The 20804-nt window shown below is 34.7% G+C and overlaps 1 protein-coding gene across 3 annotated transcripts in view; it reads right to left on the bottom strand.

Moving 5' to 3' along the window:
* The window catches only part of LOC142627708 (sodium/hydrogen exchanger 8), a 43406-nt gene that overhangs the window by 5323 nt on the left and 17279 nt on the right, over positions 1-20804 (bottom strand). For all 3 annotated transcript variants that reach the window (XM_075801572.1, XM_075801571.1, XM_075801573.1), the window contains exons 4-16: positions 19601-19678; positions 19372-19529; positions 18695-18796; positions 18507-18624; positions 16015-16067; positions 15873-15938; positions 14445-14489; positions 10106-10158; positions 8494-8678; positions 4943-4990; positions 4693-4800; positions 3532-3763; positions 1298-1600 (exon numbers count right to left, since the gene is read on the bottom strand). In XM_075801572.1, the coding sequence (XP_075657687.1) occupies positions 1298-1600; positions 3532-3763; positions 4693-4800; positions 4943-4990; positions 8494-8678; positions 10106-10158; positions 14445-14489; positions 15873-15938; positions 16015-16067; positions 18507-18624; positions 18695-18796; positions 19372-19529; positions 19601-19678 (1549 nt within the window). The remainder of the gene's footprint in view (positions 1-1297; positions 1601-3531; positions 3764-4692; positions 4801-4942; positions 4991-8493; positions 8679-10105; positions 10159-14444; positions 14490-15872; positions 15939-16014; positions 16068-18506; positions 18625-18694; positions 18797-19371; positions 19530-19600; positions 19679-20804) is intronic.

Raw genomic sequence — 20804 nt, 5'->3', positions numbered from 1 at the left:
CTTCTCATTAGTATCCAATGTGGAACTTTACTACTTGACCAACTACTCTACTCACATGTGAATATTCCAACAAATCTCCCCCTTCACGTGTAAGCCTTCTAACCAAGTCACTTGTGGCACTTCGGTTAGTCTCCCCCTTGAACGGAAGCCTTTTTCTTGACAATCTAAGTGGCATGCATCACCAGCACCAATAGCGTTCCCTTTACTTAACCATGTTTAGGGCGGATATAGGAGTATTCCTTGCACAACTACAGGAGTCACCAACTTGACTCACCACTAGTAGAACCCTTACCCAACCATGAGTGGAGACATGAGAGTCTTCCTCGTTCTAATTAGTGAGACCCACTAACGAACATTTGACTGTTAGATTTCATGATAATATATGGAGAAAGAGAATGGAGAGAGAAGAGAGAGAACATAAGGTTGATGTGGTTTGGCCTGACGGTCTACGTCCACGAAGAGAAAACCTTAACTGCTACGTCTACACTGTACTCTTAATTCACAATTGCAATGAACCCTAAGTAGATTTTATATAGGGAGAGAGAGCTAGGGTTAGGCATATATGGGCCTACAAATATAAACCTAATACCTCTAACAATTAGAAACCATCAATCATAAAGCTTAAGCTATTAGAAAGTGACAAAACAATTTACATGTAGTATTGGCATGTTTGTTAGCTTCCCATAATTTGATTTCTCACTTTCTAACAGCTTAATCTCTAGAACTGATGACATGCCAATATAAACAATATTTACTAGCTAAATTTTAAGCATATATGTGGAAATAACGTGCAAGAGACCATCAATCCCAAAAGCTTAAGCTGTTTGGATGGAAGCCAACAATCTATGTCAATCTCATAAACATACCAACATTGACAAGTATATTATAATATTGAAGAGATTTTCATTGCACAGATTATTGAAAATTTGACACCATAAATTACTTAAATTAGGGCTTGGAAAATAAATTTGAAGTACTAAATTCAGTAATAATATATATAAGTTATAGTAGGAATATGTCTTAATATCATATCATACATTCTATTATTATCTTTAAGCAACATCTTTGTTACTTAAAAGGAAAGAAAAATGTAGTGGCAGTGGTGTTGTTTGCTACCATGCTAAAACCATCAAGGTTTTCTACCCTATTGTCAATCTTACAATCAAGTTTATATACTATTTTTCATTACTTATATAGAAAGGGAGAAAAAGAAAAGAGAAAAGAAATACCACAAGATCAATAATGATGCATTAACTAGAAAAGCATAATTGACAATGAACAAGGAAATTTTTGTTACCTATAAAGTCATGCAGTTGCTGTCGTGCGATTCTATGGGCACGAAGAAATGCAGCACAAATGTAACATTGGAATTCCAACCTTTCCACAGTGAAATACATAACCAACTTTTGCGGGATAATTCTTGATTGAAGTAACTTGTAATAGCTAGGGAAATGAACATTAGCCTTTAAACCTTTCCAATCACATAAAGGCTCATCTGAAACCAAGTCAAGTGCTTCATCCACTGACTGCATCAATATATTTGCAGTATTTTGTGTAATCCTACCTTCATCAAGCATTCTCCAGTACGCAGCTTGGACACCTGATATGAGAAATGCTTCTTAAATTAGTGAAGGAGGTCACCTTCAAACAGAGCAAGCTGGATTCCATAATAACAGCAGCAGGGTGATCAGGGCTGGCACCATAAAATTTGAGGCTTATGATGACAACTTTAAGTAAGGCCTTTTAATATGCAAATCGAAAATTAATTTTCAATTATTTTTTATTTGAAATCCCTTCCTCCCACTTTTTGAGAAATTTAATTACTAATTAGTTTTTTTTTTTTTTTATAGTAACAAAATTTATCAAGATATCATTCTTGAGATCCACTTAATTATTTGTTTCTATTTATTTCTATTCTTCTCTTGTTTTCCCATTTTTTTCTTCCAAGTTTTTCATATCCATATTTTAAAGTAATATGACTAGAATAATAACAGCACAACTAGCTGCAAAGGCACACTTAACCAAGTACTCAACTGCTTGCTTGAAATTAAAACTGAAATGAATTCTCAAATCAATGCATAAAGCAAGGAAAATTCACATATTGTATTGACAGCCCTGCGAGAGAGAGAGAGAGGCATGGATCATGATTTCTAGAATAATATCCCATCTTACATTAACCTACAAAGCCTACCAAGATCATCATCAATTAATACGCAAAACCCTAAAAGTATGGGTACTGCTTGCAGATACTTGTAACAGCACCTGAACAGAACCTCTGTTTCTTTGTCTTCTTGTGTTACTCTAAACCCTTCATAATCCAAACACATCGTTGTGTTATGTGTTCCCTAAAAACAGTTTTCTAACCCAATATTTGAATACTTTTTTCACATTATTTGGAAAACAAAAACATGAATCCCCTTACCAAACAAGCCCTAGCCTTCTCAGCCATAAAACTCTAATCTCTTATCACTAGAACATTTAGCCACCATTATTGATTGTAGACAATGCTAATCTCTAAATTAAAGGGCCATTCTACATAAAATTACTTTGATGTCCTCAAGTCACAGGAGAAAGAGCCTCCAATTACTCAATGCCATAAATCTTGTGTAGTCTTCAATTGCTTACTTTGCCTTTCACCTCTCAACAGAGCCATTAGCCCATCACCAATGTAGTCAGTAATCAGTACATACACTCTGAATAATCAGTCTGAAAAAAAATTATTTAATGCTATTGCCTTCTGAGGAATAGATGTGCCATATGAATATTGTCTATTGTTTTCCTACGTGCAATGAAATGGTCCACTTTTTTTTTTGATGGTCCACTTTGAAAAGCGACAAACACCAAATCCATACCCATTGGGGTATCCAGCTAGACCAAGGAGCCTATAACTGCAATTTTTGTTGCTACACATTAAATAATAAAAGATCTAATACATTGACAACCTATAAAGATCTATGACCATCTTCCTGCAACATGGTACAACTACAAGACATTAGGCCTAACTCCTAACAAAAATGAAATCTCATTCATAAACAATAGCAAGGTCCATTTGTATGTAGGTCAAAACATATGCTAAGATTTTATAAAAAATAAGGAAAGTTTATAGTTCGTGTCAAAGAAAATATGCTAGATGGTTGACGATCATTGCATAAACAATAAATAATTAGTAGGACGAAAATGAAACATAAAAATAAATATGCCATTGGCCACTTTGTACATCTTTGAAATTCATAGGATCAAGATGGTTATCAGTTTTAGATTCACTTACATAATTAATATGCCTTAAAGGCACAAGTTTAGGAATAATAAATATGCAATTATGAGCTGTAATGCTCATTGCTTTAAAATAAAAATACACATTTCAATAATTCATTAGTGTGCATGCACAAATTTATATTGGTTGTGTATTTTTCTTGATATTTTTTGTACAGTTTGACTTTATTTTTTGGAAAGTGTATAAAAATATAATTTAATTAAATTCACCTTAACTTGTACTTAGTAACAGAAGTCCTAACATGATAAGAAATTTACCATTCAAAAGGCGTATGCGTATATCTTCCAAATTCATCACATCCAAATTATTATTATCTTCAGGTGTACTATGAGGGTGCACACGTTCCCCTTCCAAATTATTTAAGCACGTGATATATCTTTTCACAGTAGGCCAGTCAACAGGTCCAAGTTCCTCATCATCTCCAAGATCACCAAAAACCTCTAATGCTTTGTTCAACATTCCATGCTTTGTGTAGTCCAGTACGCGCCTCTGTTATAAGATAGACAAATATAAACATCAAACACAGAAAGGGAGAAAAGGAAGAAGAAAAAAAAACCAATTCCCACAACCAACAATGCTGTTTATACAAGCACAAATTATAATAATGTGCTTTGCTCAAAACATGCAGAATAGTGTCCTAGTTAATAACATTTATCAAAAGGTCTACCATGTAAGAATAAGCCTCTGAATAAATATGAATAATATTCTCATTTTGAACTTCTAGTGGTTCTAATAAACTCCACTTGACAGTTTAGACGCACTAGATCAACTAGTGTCGCAAAAAGTCATTTGGAACTTTCATGCCCTAAGAAGATTGATCTAATAAAAATTCTCCCCCTTTCATATATTCTTAGTCTCAACGTTAGATTCTTTTCTTCCAAGGTGAATTCAAATACGTTTGCCTCAGTACCGAAAAACCTCGACTCTTCCATATTGAATAGGACATAATTGACTTTAACAAAGGCGATTTGATGGACCCAAAACACTACTGCCCCTCCTCCGAGAGGACTGCCAAAGTTCACTGTTGGTCCAGTGAAGGAGGTATGGTGAAGTTATTGGTGGTTCCCAAAACAGAGAACACTTTTTATCACTGGCATCATCAACTTTTAATGAGCATAGCCTTCTCACGACACTCAAAAAAAGAAAAGATATGGTTGTCTTATTATATTGTATTTCTTTTTCTGCCACCACAACAGTTGCTCACGTAAGAGTTTTTACACAGTTAATGGTCTGCTGCATACTCCATATTATAGATATTCTCAATGCCATCACTCATATTTAGAAGTAAAGGAATTCCATCATAACCTTATATGAAAAAACTGAAGCTAATAAGCAATTATAGTAATGTAATACTAAATTATATGGTCTAGCTACCATAAAAAATAAAAAATCTACTCTGAAATTATTCAAATCCCCACCTTCGCAGTTGATAGCTTATCCATATTCAAAAGATGTAAAATGAACTGTGTTGTTGAACCATTCACAATAAGCGTCAAGAATACAATTCCACCAGTGAAGAAAAGAAACTGTGGAGGTGAAAAAGATTGTGTAAATATATCAATGAATAAAGGAAATTAATTTCTGGTTTCTTAAGCCTAAATGACATGGTTTTATTTGCAAATCTCACAAACCAAAGATATAATCAAGATACTTGCTTCAGAAACGTACCAGAGTTCCGGTTTTGGAACTAATTTCAGGCAAGCTGTCACTAGATTGCTGAAAAAACCACGTAGTAGATCAATCAGAAGCAACATATTGTATAAGGCGTAAAAAAATGCATAAAGTGGACGCTGAAATTCTTTAAATCGACAAAAAGTGACCAGAAATTACAAATATATTTTGTTTTTCTAAACAAAATAAATTTCCTGGCATGGATGCTTGTTAGAAATGACCGTTGGCTGTTGGACTTTTCTTATGTTAATGACTCACAGTGGTAAGGGTGTGCCAAGCAGAGTTTTAAGCATAGTTTTCTTAATTGTATGCTGACTCATTTTCTAAGAATATAATAAAGTACACAATCATAGAACTTTCACAGGACAAAAGACATGCCTTTTGGCTTCACTATGACTTTCTAAAGAAGTTTGGCTTTTGACATTTTCACAAACCACAATCAAAAACAGGTCCAAACCTTTTGTAACTTGATTGAAAACTTTACACCTTAATCAAAGTAAATAATCTTATGGCTCTGATAGCAATTAGAAGGAAAAAAAGAAGAAAAATGAGCTAGAAAATATTATCAGCCCTTCAAGAGAGGTTGTGGCGCTATGGTTTGGAGAATAATGCCCTTTGGAGAAGGGTCATTGGGGCGAAGTATGGGAATGAGTGGGGTGGTTGGTGCACAAAATCTATGTCTGGGGCTTATGGTGTTTGTTTGTGGAAGTTCCTTCGGAGCGGCTAGGGGAATTTTTCCAAGTTCATTCGGTATGAAGTGGGTGATGGAACTCGTGTGAAGTTTTGGGATGATTTGTGGTGTAGGGATTGTCCGCTTAAGGAGGCGTTTCCAAATCTATATAATATCAGTAGGACAAGGGATGCTTCGGTCTCTGAGGTTATGTGCCTTGTGGGAGAGTTTCTTGGAACATTCAGTTTCGTCGTTTAGTGAATGACCAAGAGTCACAATCTTTGGATTTGTTTATGGTTTTGATCTACTCGACAAAGGTGCAGGGTGTTGGTTCTGACATTCTTTGTTGGATGCCAACTAGCAGATGAGGTTTTAAGGTGAGTGGGTATTACCATTCTATTTCCCTTTCTACTGGCAGTTCTTTCCCTTGGAAAATGGTGTGGCAATCGAAGGTTCCTCCTTGGGTAACTTTTTTCTCTTGGACTACGGCTTTAGGCAAGATTCTAACTATAGACAACCTTCGGAAGAGGCATTTTGTTGTCTTTGAGTGGTGTTTTATGTGCAAAAAGTGTGGGAAATCTGTAGATCATCTCCTCCTTCACTGTCCTATAGTCTTTGAGATGTGGAGTATGATCTTTAGCTTGTTTGGTGTTTGTCGGGTGATGCCTCAGAGGGTAGTGGATTTGTTGGATTGTTGGACATGCAAATTCAGGCGTCATCGTAATGTAGTTATTTAGAGGCTTGTGCACCACTGTTTGATGTGGTGTATTTGGCGAGAACGGAATTTTAGAAGCTTTGAGGGTCGTAAACGGTCCATGATTGAGCTTAAGTCTTTTTTCTTTTTTACTCTTCTCGAATGGTGTCTTGTTTTACCATTTTTTTTCATGTATTTCCTTTCCTGTGTTGTTAGATCATTGTAATTTGGTTTCTTGATGTTTTGCCTTTTTGTATATTTCCTATGTACTGGACTATGTGTTTTTATAAAATTTCTATGTTACTTATCAAAAAAAAAAAAGAGAGGTTGATTTGTTGAGCTTAGGTACAAGGCATGCTTGAACTTGTATTGTATATTTCTGGTTTCTTGGTAATAAACTAACTTAAGATGAGGGATGCGTAAGGAAATATTTATTTTAAGAGCTAGACTTAAGTACAGTACTTAGGTGTTGTTCCTTAAGTTCCCTTTTTAAGATTTTGCCACGTGGATTTTTTCCCATGAAATGGAAGTGTATTTTTTAGTTAAGTAGCCACATGACTAAATCTTAACAGGGGAACTTAAGAAACAGCACCTAAGGTACTGTACTTAAGTTTTGTCCTTATTTTAAATTAAACTTATTTAATTTTGGAGTCAATTGTAATTTTTGTTCAACTATATTCTATTTTTTAGGCCCTAGTTATTAAATAAGTTTATTAGTATTTTTATATAAAGTTAAGGTTATTTTTATAGTAAGTCAATTAAGGTTTCCTATAAAAGTTAGAATTAGGGTTTAGCACTCTTACATAAGCAAAGATTGTGCTCTATGCAAGGGAAATTATTTTTATGACTAAAGTTTCTCCTAAAATTGATTCCATGGTTTGGTGCTAAATCCAGAAAATCCTAGATTCCTAGATGCAAACTCCTAGAGGTTTTTCTCATGCTTGGTGGACTCTTTTTCCTGTTCGTTAATTTTCATATTGCATTGTTTTGGTTTTGGTTTGTTCTGCATCAAATTTGGTATCAAAGCATAAATCAGTCCTTTGAAGCTTTAATGCGCATCGAGCCTGAAAAAAAAATCACCATTGCCGTAAAAGGGAGTCAACTTCCCACCAAAGGCCGCTTCGGTTTGGCCAAGAGAAAGAAATATTTTAGTATCAGTTGATACCAGTGTACCGTTTTAGGATTACCGATATATATAGTACCGTTTCAAGATTACTGATATATATATATATATATATATATATATATATAAAGATGGACCTTCTTCTGAACTTATGGACAAAGTAACCATGCTCTTAAAGATTAGGACACCACTAGGGTTAACAATGTTGTGGGTCCAGCCCACATCTTATTAGAGCCCAAGTAGACAACACACACCTACATAGCCACAAGACAAGAATTCTATTTCAAATAGAATTAGAATCCCTGTGAGCAAGCCTCTAGAAGAAAAGAGAGAGACTGAAGAGTGCAAATAAATAGTGCCGCCTAGAGTGAAAAAGAAGGAGCACAAAGCAAAGAAAACAATGAGATTTTCTTTAGCCATGAGACATACACAAGGGAAGATAAAATTGAGGTTTTTTCTATGAATAAGTTTTTTGGATGCTACAACCAAGGAGAGTTGTTGTATTCATGTGAGTGAAGATCTCAAGTGAGTTCACATAAATTCCTAGATTTGGTGCCAACTCCTAGAGGTTTTTTTTCATGCTTGGTGCTGACTCCTAGGTTCTATATTTATTTTTCTTACTCATTTTTCCTATTCAATAATTGGTCATGTTCCACCATTTTGGTGTGTCATCTTACCAAATTAAAGACATACACAAAAAAAGAGAGGGGAAAAGGGCAATAAAGAAAAAGAAAAGGAGGTAGTTCCCATGTCAGTTTCCTACTTTCAATAACTTCTAACATAACCAAAGCACAGCTTAATTCAATATTTTCAATTCAACAAAACCCACCTTCCTTCTTTCAAAAGAATCTCAAGTAGAATAACCAATTTATGTTAGACAATCATAATTTTGCAAAACATTTACAATGAAAACGCATACACAAATAAGCATATTGATACCAAAATATGATTAGAAAATACCAAATATAGAAATTTCCAAATGTTTGAGGATGTAATAATAAGAACCTCAATTACCACAGTTTTGGAGTTATAAAATACAAATTGATAATTCAAAAACTTGCCTTAACTGAAAGGGAAAGTGCCAATGCAACAGCCCCTCGCAAGCCTGACCATATGAGAATAGTAGCTTCTTTCCAATCCAAACCATAACCAAAATACTTCAGAAAGGGATACAAAACTCCAACAACAATGAACCGGGAAACTTGCACATAAACATAGAGGAGAATAAGATATGCCCATGAATATCCTGGGGAGAAAAGAATAAGTGATAAAGAGTTATGGATTTACCCATAACCAAAAGTAAGAGACCTTCATACAATAATGGTTATATATTTCACATGCCAAAATCCTCTCTGAAAGGCAGAACAAATATTCTTTCTAAAACTCTTACAGTTTCTGTCACTGTTAACTGGGGATTTTATTGCTTTTCTAAAATCCTATTTTGATAGGAGTTTTTTTTTAAAAAAATAATAATAAAAATAAATAAATAGGTGGGAGGGGGAGTGAGGGGAGAGAGAATAAAACAAAAGAGAATTTCTGGTATCCAGAAAGGTAGTAGAAAATCGACTGGAAAAAGATAATTTCTAGAACAGTCAACATAAGAATAAAGAACCTAAGTACATAAACAATAAACTAGCGAATAGGCAAACAACTATATAGGATAAAGAAGGAACATAAGTTGGACAATTGATTCTCATACGCTTTTATATTTTCAAAAGAGAGATTATATCTTGTAGATTCTCTTTTATTTGTCAATCAATCTTTCTTTTTATCCCTTTTTGTACTTCTTAATTACCAAACAATTGGGATGCTAATAATGATACCTTTTTTGTCTCGAGTGTATGTCCATTATTGTATGGATTATAGATCACAGAAGCAGGAATCTACTTGAAAACTCAAATAATGTGTAACACATGTTTCCATAAAAGAAGAGACAGAAAATGTTTTCTGTGTGTGTGTGTGTGTATATATATATATTATTTTTAGCCAAACAAACATCAGTAAGTCAACAAAAGAGAGGAAAAAGGGGGCCTATCAAATAAAAATTTTGACAAAACTGGCATCTCTATTTCAGTGAGCACCATGTTCACATTGTATATATGCAAAAAGCTAATGGCATCCTCGGAAACCTCCAAAGGGTAGCAGAAATACAGTTTCATTTATAATTTACATTCCAAAACTGAAAAATAAATAATAATAATAATAATAATAATAATAATAATAATAATAATAATAATAATAATAAAAATAATAATAAAAATAAAAAAAAGTTAAACATACAAAAAGAAACTATATAAATATATTTAATAACATAAACAACTTTTACAAAATATCAAAGGACTTGCTGAGATTTAAGTCACATATATGAAGAAATAACCATCAGGCAGATGTTACAGCCAAATGAATTTTTATGGTCAAACCATACAGACTATTTGTAGTTAAATAATTTGCCTCTTAAGATTGAACTCATATTTCACCCACCCAAACACTAATTTCATCACTCCTTCGGCCCCAGCCCTCCCCCCCCCCCACTTCAACTTACACCCATTTCCACCCAAGTTACCAATGTTTCCATTGTTTGCACCCAACCAATCTCATTTTTTGCTTCTCACTGTAAATAACAGTATATAGAGAGTTCATATTATAGCATAAATAAGAACAGATGAGGGCTACCACTTTCAAAAATATTGTCACTACTGAGAATGCCTTCAGCTATAACAACACCGCTGCACAAACAGTAGAAAAGCACAATTAATGCAAGCAACAAATTTAATGAGAGACAAGATTCTAACTGGAGTCTAAGAACCAAATTCTTGATATCTTTACAACAGCATTACGTAGAAATCGTCTACAGTCTATTTTTTCCAAGTTAGGCTTATATCACATATAAGCTCCAGCTTGAAGGGGAGAGTTAGAGAAATAATATTGTATTCCTCTGCTAGTATGTAATTTACTCTTGTGATGTGTGGGTTGTTCCAAGAGCAGTATTTTTTAGGTAAATTCCTATTATAAGGTTCTTTCTGATGGATCTAACCACTCGTTTCCATGGAAAAGTATTTAGAGGGAAATAGCTCGGGCCTTGTTTGTGAAGGAGGGCGATAATAACACTCGATTTTTTCATAGATTAGCAAACTCTCATAGAAAGGCTAATCAAATTAAAAGGATTGACATGGCTGGTGTTCTTTATGAGGATGAGTCTGATGTGCGCTCTCAAATAATTCTCTTTTATCAAGGGTTGTACAAGGAAACCGAGGTGGGGCGCCCTACTATGGATGGATTAGATTTTGATTGTATTGAAGAGGATGAGAGGTTATCTTTAGAGGAGTTCATGAAGGAGGAAGTCATCCAGGTATTAAGGGAGATGGAGGGTGATAAAACTGAGAGGTTATCTTTAGAGAAGGAGTTCATGAAGGAGGAAGTCATCCAGGTATTAAGGGAGATGGAGGGTGATAAAGCCCCTGGTCCTGATGAGTTCACCATGGCATTCTTTTAGAAATGTTGGAGTGTTGTGGAAAAGGATGTAATGAGTTTTTTTGATAGCTTTCATCGACACTCTGTGTTTGAGCGGTCTATGACTACTTCGTTCCTCACTTTAATTCCTAAGAAGTGTAATGCCATTAACATTAAGGACTTCCGCCCCATTAGTTTGGTGGGTAGTGTGTACAAGCTGTTGTCCAAGGTGCTAGCAAATAGGTTGAGGGTGGTTTTGGATAAGCTCATCTCTAAGACTTAAAATTCGTTTATTGGCGGAAGACAAATTTTGGATTCAGTGCTTATTGCAAATGAATGCCTAGATAGCAGGCTAAAGAGCAAAATTCCGGGTGCGGCATGCAAGCTGGATATTGAGAAAGTTTATGATCATATGAACTGGGAGGCCTTGTTTTATTTGTTGGACCGGATGGGTTTTGGGTTGAAATGGAGGGGTTGGATTAAGGCTTGCGTTTCATCTGTCCATTTTTCAGTCCAGATAAATGGTTCCCCTGAAGGTTTTTTTAGAAGCTCTTGTTGGTCGAGACAAGGAGACCCACTATCCCCGTTTCTGTATCTTTTGATAATGGAGGTCTTAAGTAGACTCTTGAAGAAGACATAGGAGTGTAATCTTATTCGGGGTTTTCATGTGGGAGCTGGGAACTCTATTGGTGCGAGTATTTCTCACCTGTTATTTGCTGATGACACTATCTTATTTTGTAATGCCTCTAGGAAACAACTATTGTCCATAAGGTTGGTGTTGGCTTGTTTTCAGGCTTTTATGGGTTTGAAGGTCAATGTAGGGAAAAGTGAGATTGTCCCTATTGGGGAGGTGAATAATCTAGATGCTCTGGCTAATATTCTCCATTGTAAAGTGGGCAGTTTGCCTATGAAATATTTGGGGATGCCGTTTGGAACTTCTTTTAAGACAGCCTCGATTTGGAATCCTATTTTGGAGAAGATGGAGAAGAAGCTTTTGGGTGGAAGCGTTTCTATTTATCTAAGGGTAGTAGGCTCATGCTCCTAAAGAGTACTCTCTCTAGTCTCCCAACGTACATTTTATCCCTTTTCACTATTCCTAAAGCTGTGGCGGTGAGATTGAAAAGTATTCAGAGGAATTTCTTTTAAGGGTCTTCTAAAGGGTGTTTCAAATATCTTTTGGTGGCTTGGGAAAGGGTGTGTTTACCCGTCGAGATGGGTGGTTTGGGGATAAGATGTGTGGTGCCTTTTAATCAAGCTCTTTTAGGGAAATGGCTGTGGAGATATGGTCATGAAGTTTCCCACCTTTGGCAACGAGTTATCTCCACTAAATATGGTGAGGGTCAATGGGGTTGGAGGACTAATGTTTGCAGGGGGTCTTATGGGTGTGGTCTATGGAGAAGCATTAATGAAGGGTGGGATAGCTTTTCTAAGCATTTGTCGTTTATAGTGGGTGAAGGCACTCGAATCTGCTTCTGGCATGATAAGTGGATTGGTGACAATACTCTAAAAGATCTCTATTCTGAGCTCTATGTGTGTTTAGCGGTTAAGGATGCTTGTATCTCTGAGGTTTTGTGGATTCTAGAAGGGGGTACCGTTAAAGTGTGGAATTTAAGGTTTTATAGAGCTTTTGAAGATTGGGAGTTGGCTGCTTCATATTCTCTACTTCAGCTTATCCAAACTCGTATTCCTCGAGGTAATAGGAGTGATACTCTTTACTGGTGGCTTAAAGGGAATAGTAAGTTTGACACTCAGTTTTACTACCATATGATCCGGGGTGCTTCAAATTTTTTGTTTCCTTGGAAGGGTGTTTGAAAACCAAAGATTCCTAAGCGCGTGGCGTTCATTCTGTGGACCGCTGCACATAGTAGGACCCTCACTTTGGATAATCTTATGCTTAAGGGTCGCCCTTTGACTAATAGGTGTTGTATGTGTTGCTGTGATGGGGAGTCGATTAACCACCTTCTTCTTCATTGTCCTGCCACCCATTCCCTATGGACTTTTATGCTTCAAGCCTTTGGTATTCTTTGGGTTATGCCAAGATCGGTGGCAGGCTTGTTATCTTGTTGGCATCAATGGCTTGGGAAGCATAACTCGGAAATTTGGAACTTAGTTCCAGGGTGCTTAATGTGGGTTGTGTGGTTGGAACGAAATCGTCGATCCTTTGAGGACAAGGAGAAGACGATGGATGAGTTAAAGCTTTTATGTCATCGTAGCCTTTTGGAGTGGTCTCGGTGTTGGGGTTTTACTGATTGTTCTTCGCTCCCTGTGTTTTTGTCCTCCTTTAGTTTAGTTTCCTGACTTCCCTCTGTTTGTTGTGCTGTTGGTTCCTTTTTTGTTTTTTCTAGTTGTTCATCATCATGAACTCATAGTATTCCTCTTTTTTCTATCATTTATAAAAGTTTTCTAACTACCTATCAAAAAACAAACCTAGATTAGTCCTGCTGTAGACCTTAAGCTTCCCACCTAAGGTGTTTGAATTCACCACCAAATAAATGCAATGCAATTTTTGCAAATAATCTGAATATCAAAAAAAAAAACCTAGATTAGTCCTACCATAGACCTTAAGCTTCCCACCTAAGGTGTTTGGATTCACTACCAAATAAACGCAATGCAATTTTTGCAAATAATCTGAATAATAATAATCATAGTCTAAATACAAAAGAAATCATCTGGAACTTTATATACAGCTTCTAGGAATCACAATGATAAAGATAAACTCTCCTACTACAAATCCTAAACAATCTTATATACTAATCCGATAATCCTAAATAATTTCAAATACTAATCTGATACTAATCAAATACTAAAGATAAACAACTAATCCTAACCAAACTCAAACACTAATCTAAACTAAACAAATAACTACTCTGAAATTATCCACTGAAAATCTAAAATGAAATATTGAAATAACTTTTGGTTATGCTCCTGCATCAGGCTCCCTCAAAAGTAGCTTTCTACACAACGATGAATTATCTTTGGAAGAGAAATATCAATATTGTAGAGTGGATTTGCATGTGCAAGAGAAGTGAGGAATCCATAAATCACCTTCTCCTTCATTGTGACTATCCTTATAATCCATTGCCCTTGGCGCTTTGTTTGATTGGACTCCTTTGGGTCATGCCAAAGAGGGTTATAGATGTTCTAGCTTGGGAGCAATTCCATTATGCATTATGTGGCCTATTTGGAGAGATCGCAATCCAATGTACATTCGAAGGATTTGAACATTCATCCTTGGAGATATCATTGTTGTTTCTATGTTGTACATATGATTGGATGGCTGCATTGAGTGGTCACTACGTTTCTTGTTTGGAATATTTCTAGGTATATGTTAGTTTATTTGTAGTTTTCCTAGTACACTTCCCATGTACTCAGGGATCATTTCCTTTCCTTTTTTTAATAAATTTTTTAATTACTTATTAAAAATAAATAAATAAATAAATCTATTGCAGTGCATACACACAAATTATTAGAATTTACTCAACCAGAATGCTACATATATCTCATTGCCACTTCATCACCATCAAAGATAAATAAATTCAAGAGTGATTAATGAAGCTCTTACCTCAAGATGAAAATTAACGTATTAGCAATATAAGCAACCATTTCCCTGAAAAACAATAAATAACACAATCAAGGTGAGGATGATGCAAGCTCATTGAAAATTTAAGCATTACATATATTAAGAAAAAAAGATAAATCTGTCTCAAAGCATCAGAAACATGCTCTTGTGAGTGTCTGTAGCTATCATTTTTTTAAATTCAGTTTGAGGATAAATCTTTTATTTGGGTCTAGAACATTAAAATAACCTTAAAATTTATACCCAAAAAAATGAATTTTACAATTTATTGAAAAAAAGAAACCTTTATTTAAAGAGGGAGGCAATGGCTTAGGGACAGGTAAGTGATTCTACACTCTACAGTCAACTTACTATTGATAGCATATGAGTGCCCGACTGAATTTTGTAAGACTTCTAGAGTAATTGGACAAGGAGATCCTCCATCTATTTTATTCATCCTAGTTATGGAAGCATTGAACTGGATCATTCCCAAGATGGTGGATGGTGGAATACTCAATAGGGAGATCATGTTTTAATCTCTCATTTGTTATTCATCAAGGACACAATTACTTTTTGCATAGCTGATGCAAAGCAACTAAATTTTTTTTTATACAAGAATAATTTTACTAGAGACTACTTCATGCACAAATGATATGGAGCCTGAAGAATTACAAAGGAAAGAATTATCTACATATGTAATGACTGATTGATTCAACAGAATCACCATCCATAAGACCCAATGCAGCACTCATATAAAGAACTATTGAAGATTGCTAGCAATTAAGTCCTCATGCATCCCACATCTTCAAAAATAAGTTGATTCCTTTCCCTCCATATAATCCACAACAAACATAAATGAACACAATTCCAGATATCTGAAGAATGATTAGCTCCCCATTCTGCCACCCACATAATAGGTCAAAGACCTTACCTGTAATACCCACTGAATCCCAAAGGACCTAAATACATAACTCCACAACTCAAATGCCACACTGCAATGTATCAAAAGATGGTTCACGATCTCCTCACTACATTTGCACACACAACACCAACTCATATTAGAGTAATCCGTCTTGAGAAGGTTCTTACAGGTAAGTATTTTCCCCAAAGCTGTCATCCATACAAAGGAAACTCTCTGAGGAGCCTTAACCCCCCATATAACTTTCGAAGGGAAAGGCATGTGGGATAAGCCCCTTGGCGTCACCAACTGTGGTAAAAGACTGTTAAACAAACTTTACTGGATAATTTCATGTCTCTGAAAAGAATACAATATTCCCTATTGTTTCTCTATCCATTGTTGTCATATTATTTCAATACATACCTCCACAACTGTGTGTGTGTGTGTTATGTAAGACTCCACCCATCACTTAGACTGCTGAAGACATAAATCAGAAAAGCAACTTCAATAAAACATATAACCTCAACAAGGCATACCAAAAATGATGCAAGCTTTGCTGACCATCACCCTTAAAAGCAGTCTTCGCAACTGCAGCATAAAACCTGTTGACAAATTTTAATATCAACAGATATATGTACTCCAAGTAGCAATGAAACTTTCTGACACAATTGAACTTACATTCCTAGAGTCATCACCGTCAAAACACCAGAGACACCAACCCCCTCTTGAGCCTATCATACAAAAAAAAAAAAAAAATTTTCAATGTTACCATCCACCAAAAAAAAAATGATCAAAGTATCTTGTTATCTAGATCAAGACATGAACCCATGAAAAAGAATAGACTAAAAGATTTATCTAGATTTAAAAAAAAATTTATATTTTCCAAAACGATAAGATTAACTTACTAAATTTTCTTTTCTTTCTTTATAATATTAAATTACTAAGGCAGTTTCAACTTATGCGAATTGAAAGTCTTGATTCCATTATACACTTTGTTGAATTTTATAGCTTCACAAAGTGGCACACAAATTTATATGTGATGAAATGATGTGAGTGCTAATTAAATGTATCTACTAATTCACTGCACAAAGTGGCACAAAAATTCATAAATGTCACTAGATGCATACCACATTATAGCAAAGAACTGAACTTCGAAGAATGTATTATCTTAAGTTTGGAAATAGACACCGAGAAGAACTCGACCAACCTTCTTTGTCAAGTGACGTTTTAATAAAAGAACCATTTGAAGGATTTATCATTGAATGACTGTGTTAAAAAGCATAAAGTCCAAAAGCTTAAGGGGCTGTTTGGTTGCGATTTTTAAAAACAATTTATAGTTCTTAAAAACAAAAAACGTCAAAATCTTGTTCGGCTCGGGTGTTTCAGTTTTCTTGTTAAAAAATCTTATTCTCAAAAGCACCGTGCAAACTGGTTTTTAGAATACTTCAAAATGATGTTTTCAGTTTCATTTCTATGTTTTCTATTTGCTGCAATGGCAGACTTATAAGCAAACATCCCCTTCAACACCTGATAACACCATTTCCATTTAATTCCTCCTCTTTTCTTTGTCTTGTTGCTCAAAGCTTCATCAGCCTGAACACCGGATGGCCTCAACCCCAAGTTTTAGATTTGTGAAGGGTTGATTTGTAGATCAAACTTTGAATTTGTTGCCCATTTAGTGTTAGCTAAAATGCCTGACTGAATGGGATTGTTGATGTTTTTGTGTTCTTGTGATAATCTTTTGGGTTTTGGTTCAAAGAAAAAATGTAGCAGAGTTTTTTTTTTTTATATATCAAACAAGATTTCAACATTTTTATTTTCTAAAAAAAATTAATAAATCTTTCCATACACATTTTATTTTAAAAAAACACCATTACATAATTTTTTATTTATTTCAATTTCAAAAACAAGTTGTTAAAGAGTTTTTTAGAGCATATTTTAAATAATAAATAAAATTTAAAAAAGGGCTACCAAACAGGACCTAAGTGTTAGGAAAGTGGGACACAAGTTATATAAAAATAAACTAATAGACAAGTTGGAGTCAATTTATTATGTGGATGGCATGCATTCAAACTTAATTGGTAAGTTAGACTCTTTTTGGAAGTCGACTTTAACAAACTTGAATTCTAGCCAAAATAGACCCACCTTCCACTAGATAAATATGTCTGACGTGAATTAAAAAAATGAAAAAACGCCACGTGAAAGTCGAGTTTACTGAACTCAACTTCTATTGAAAGTCGAGGTCACTATACTCAACTTCAAGCTTGGTTAAAAAAAGCAAAAGTCACGTAGACCATATAAAAGCGAGTATGGTATACTCGACTTTCACTGAAAGTCGAGTATGCTATACTCGACTTCCAGGCTAGTCATTACACCACCTACCCCACCTAAGTCAGTTATGCGAGCACGGTAAAAAAAAATTTAAATGGAACTCGAGTCTATCAAACTCGAGTTCCAATTAATTTTACACCAACCTCAACCGTCTCAGATATAATACACTTTCATCTCAAATCACTTACACTAATTTCATCTCCCAACTCTCACTTCTCCCAGCTCTCTCCCATGCCCAAATTTTCCCTTTCACACACATTGATCATTCTACAAATTAAAAAGCTTTTCTTCCTCTTCAATTTGTAGGTAAATATTCAAACCTTTTTTTTTTTTTTGGTTAGACCTGGTTAATATTCAAACCTTCTTCAATTTTTTTTAATAAATTACCCACTTTTTCATTTGATAGATATATATATACACATACCACTGTTATATTGTTGATGAGTAATGTGTTGTTTGTAATAGTAATTTTTATTATTATTATTATTATTGTTTTTTGCATTTGTTATTTGTGCTTTGTAATGGGTTGTTATTTGAAATATGCAATGGGTTTTTCGTTGTAATGTATTGTTATGAATAATGCAAATGAATGGGTAACATGTTATTTATTTGCAATGTGTTGTAATGTGTAATGATTTGTTAGTTGTAAGGTGTAACAAATATTAATTTTTTAAGGTTAGCAACCATGTACAAATTTGTTTGAGTTTAAAAATTTGTTTATATATTTTTTGGCAGATTTCTCCAACCTTAACATGCTGTATACATCAATCAAAAATTCAAATATAATAAATGTACATGAACTTGGAAAAGGAAGTGCCCAAGCTCAGAAAGGAACGTACAGTGAAGTAAGCAATGTAGCTCACAGCAAGTGTCAGTGTGATCTCTATCACCGTGTCATTAAAAATAAACCCAAGCCACAAAACAGAGACTATTCCAAAAGCAAGACCAATGCCTACCCTGGACCAGCAAAGGGTCATATAACCAGAATAATTTTGTCAGCATTGCAACAAAAAAAAGTGATACATACGCCCCAAGCGAGACTTGCGTGAGAAATTTGATGATGGCAGCCCAGCTAAAGCTCTGTCCAATGACCATTCGATAGAATAACTGATAAACCACTATTGCCGTCCTGGACATGGAAACCAAGCAAACTCAAAGTAGGCCAAATATGTAAGACATAATATATCGAAGTGATTCTCACTATCCATGATAGTATTAAAATCAATGTTAATGATAACTATGATGATAGCAATGATAATTATATCATCACTGTAATCATCATCATCAAAACAATAAAGTAATAATTCCTCAATCCCAAATCAAGTGTCTTGGTTTGAAATGGCACCGTTCTCAAGAAATGGGAATAACCTTTTTGATAAGTACTTAAGAAATGGGAAAAAGTATAATAAAGTTACCAACACGACCAAAGGTAAGCACAACTTCAATTAATGTTTTGGTAGTTTTTTGAGTGGCCAAGGACAAAATGAGAAACATAGATAAATAAATAGTCTGAGTTTTTGAAAGTTGACATTCATTTAGAGACATCCCAGAAAGGAAAGTAAGACACTACTTATAGGACAAGGACAGTATATATGTATGTAGATATATGACAAAGCAACCATCTAGTTTTACATACTAAACAGTCAAAATTCTATGGAGATATTAGATACAAGAAAAAAGTCGTAAAGCATTGAATATAAATACCCGTCATTCATCAAGGACTCCCCTTCGATTATTGTACTTAGTTTTTTACTCGCACCAAGATCTTTCAACAGAGCAACAACAGCCACAGGATCTGTAGCACTCAGAAGTCCCCCAAGCAACAATGATGTTTTCCAACTCCAGTCATACGGGAAAGTGAACTGCAGTATGATATTACAGATTTGATTATGTGACACAAATACTATAGTCTAAACAGCAAGGTGAAGGATACCTTTAAAGCAACTCCAAGACAGAAGGTCGAAATCAGAACACCGGGACCAGCAAGTAAAACCATTTGTACTATGCATCTCTGCAGAAAAAATGGACAAACCAGCCAAATCATGTAAATTCTGAAAACGTTAAAAATCATCATTAGATAACCTGTATGAAGTTACAATTGCTCCAAACAAGGAAATATATGTACATAAAAAATTATACAAATCAAGGAGCAAAATAGGGTTTTTTAAATTCTTTGAAAAGTTCTATACTGTTAAGGTGCAAATAAAAGTTGAGATTATGATGGTTTGAACAAGTCCCAATAGAATCTAGAGAGTTGTGGAATATGGTTTTTTCTTTATTTGGTGTTCATTGGGTTATGCCATACAATGTTGTGGATCTTCTAGCTACCTGGCCATATAAATGTAGCAAACGGAAGTCCTTGGTGATTTGGAGTATGATTCCTCATTGTATTATGTGGGGTATTTGATGGAAGAGAAATGCTTGTACTTTTGGAGGATGCGAGAGATCAACTCATGATATGAAGTTGTTTTTTCTTCAATCATTGCTATAGTGGACAAATGCTTCAGGTGTTTTTCTTTAATTCTTGGACAGATTTGTTAGATAGTTGTTCTTTCTTTGATTTATAGTTTTCACTGTTTTTTCTGTTCCTTAGGACACTGCCTGTGTGCTTTGGTTTTTTTGTATTGTTTTCTTTCTCAATGAAGCTATATTACTTATCAAAATTTAAAATTTAAAATTTTTAAAAAAAAAACCTTGCTAATTTCCTCATCAATCTGAGACAGTCTATTGCCAATAGGAAGCAAAGGCCATTAACTCTCTAGAAGTTGCTTTGTTGTGCGTACAGCAGTTTATAATTGTCTGATAGTAAATCATTTTATAAGCAAACATTGGTTATCCCATATAGATGCCAAAAGTAAAAGAAAAGTTAAATCATTGGATCACTATCATATGAGGCAGGCAGCCAAGAGTTCCAGGAAAAAGCAAAGATCAAATACCAAAAGATTCAAATATTGTGGTCTAGTTTCCGATTTGGACATGCACTTATTCACTAGCACCATCCATAGGCTCACTTTTGTTACTAATGAGTCTTAGGTTAGAAAGTAGTTAGTTTAGTTTTGATTAAGTTTTACCAAAGAGGTAGTATTTTGTAGTTTCCAGATTTTCTGGAATGCATTTGACATAGACAAAATTGAGGA

This window comes from Castanea sativa, chromosome 3 (assembly GCF_040712315.1).
Source record: "Castanea sativa cultivar Marrone di Chiusa Pesio chromosome 3, ASM4071231v1".
Classification (NCBI taxonomy): domain Eukaryota; kingdom Viridiplantae; phylum Streptophyta; class Magnoliopsida; order Fagales; family Fagaceae; genus Castanea; species Castanea sativa.
Note: the sequence above shows the minus strand (reverse complement) of the source record. Positions and strands in the feature narration are given on the sequence as shown.